This window comes from Cicer arietinum, chromosome 7 (genome assembly GCF_000331145.2).
Source record: "Cicer arietinum cultivar CDC Frontier isolate Library 1 chromosome 7, Cicar.CDCFrontier_v2.0, whole genome shotgun sequence".
NCBI lineage: Eukaryota > Viridiplantae > Streptophyta > Magnoliopsida > Fabales > Fabaceae > Cicer > Cicer arietinum.
In genome coordinates this window covers 46,245,621-46,247,023 of record NC_021166.2, presented here as the reverse complement: position 1 = coordinate 46,247,023, position 1,403 = coordinate 46,245,621, and the positions used below count along the sequence as shown (strand labels likewise).

The 1,403-nt window shown below is 36.4% G+C and overlaps 1 protein-coding gene across 1 annotated transcript; it reads left to right on the top strand.

Annotated features, from left to right (window-relative positions):
- Positions 1 to 421: 421 nt before the first annotated feature.
- Positions 422 to 1,372, top strand: LOC101500169 (uncharacterized). The gene has a single exon (XM_004511066.1). It carries the CDS (start codon positions 422 to 424, stop codon positions 1,370 to 1,372), a length of 951 nt encoding a protein of 316 aa, XP_004511123.1.
- The last annotated feature ends 31 nt before the right edge of the window (positions 1,373 to 1,403 follow it).

Below are 1,403 nucleotides of genomic sequence, written 5' to 3'. Positions count from 1 at the left end.
AAGTTCGAGACTGTGTAATGATAATCTTCTGGATGTACATCTTGTTTGGTTGTCATGAAAGTCTCACCTAGAGTTGACCTTTTCTATAATATTTCCATTTTAATAGTTTACCTATTAATTGGTTTAATATTTTAGAACTGAGTTGTGTGCTCTAGGAACCAATTTAGAACTATAGAGCTACCCTTAGTAAAGGTTCACATGGAAAAATGGTATAAATCGCACGTACATACGAAAATCTTACACTATGTCATGTTCACTACCCGCTAGTATACCCAAGTTTTTTTTTCTCTTCCTCATCATCATTTTTTTGTTTGTTTGCATCATAGTCTTTATCATGGTTACTTTTGAAAAATCATTATCTCATCATTTTCAAAACCATAAAAATTAAGGCTTGTTGTGAATAACTTTGACCACAGGAAATATGGGATCAAATGGTGGCTCAAATATTACTCCATTAAGAAAGACCTTGCCATTGAGAGTTCTTAAACCTGATGTGAACAACATTAAGAATCTTGCTCGGAAGTTGAAGAAAGTACAACGTGTAATCTTTATGGGGAAATTCGGCAAGATTCTTGATTTACTTGAAGTTAATGTACAAGTGGATGCCCTTACGGCGTTGGCCCAATTCTATGATCCTCCTTTTAGGTGTTTCACTTTTAAGGACTTTCAGTTGGCTCCAACGTTGGAAGAGTTCGAACGAATAATGGGATATCCGATGAAGGGGAGTAAACCTTACCAATACATGGAACACTATCCCTCACTGAAAACAATTGCTGAAACGTTTGATATCCCTATAAAGGAAATAGAAGACAATAGAACCAACAAAGATAATTTGATTGGATTTCCAATAAAATATCTTGAGGAGAAAGCAGTAAACTTAGCAAGAGATGGAAAATGGGACACCTTCATGGATGTGCTGGCCTTAATTATATATGGAATTGTTTTATTTCCAACTATTAAGGATTTTGTGGATTTCATGGCGATAGACGTCTTTTTGGCTTACAAGCATAGAGGGGAGAATCCAGTACCGGCAGTTTTGGCTGACGTTTATTGCACGCTCGACTTCCGTCATGAGAAAGAGGGGGGCCTAATCCATTGTTGCTCGCCAATACTCTATTTTTGGTTTGTCAAACATATTTTTCAAGACATGCATCAATTAAAAACTAAGAGCAAAAAGGAATGGGCCAACGTTCTAGCAAATCTCAACGAAAGAACGATTCAATGGTACTCCCGGAGTCAAGATATAAATGAAGTGATTTGTAGATGCGGTGTTTTCGTAGATGTTCCCCTCATGGGAACCAAAGGGTGTATAAATTATAGTCCCTATGTTGCATTGAGACAATTGGGTTATCCTATGAAAAAACCCCAATAATTGATGTAACAAAATCTTTTGTTATTCATGG

What these genes read in the sequence shown, in the direction of transcription:
- LOC101500169 (XM_004511066.1), top strand. Translation starts at nt 422, where the DNA reads ATGGGATCAAATGGTGGCTCAAATATTACTCCATTAAGAAAGACCTTG.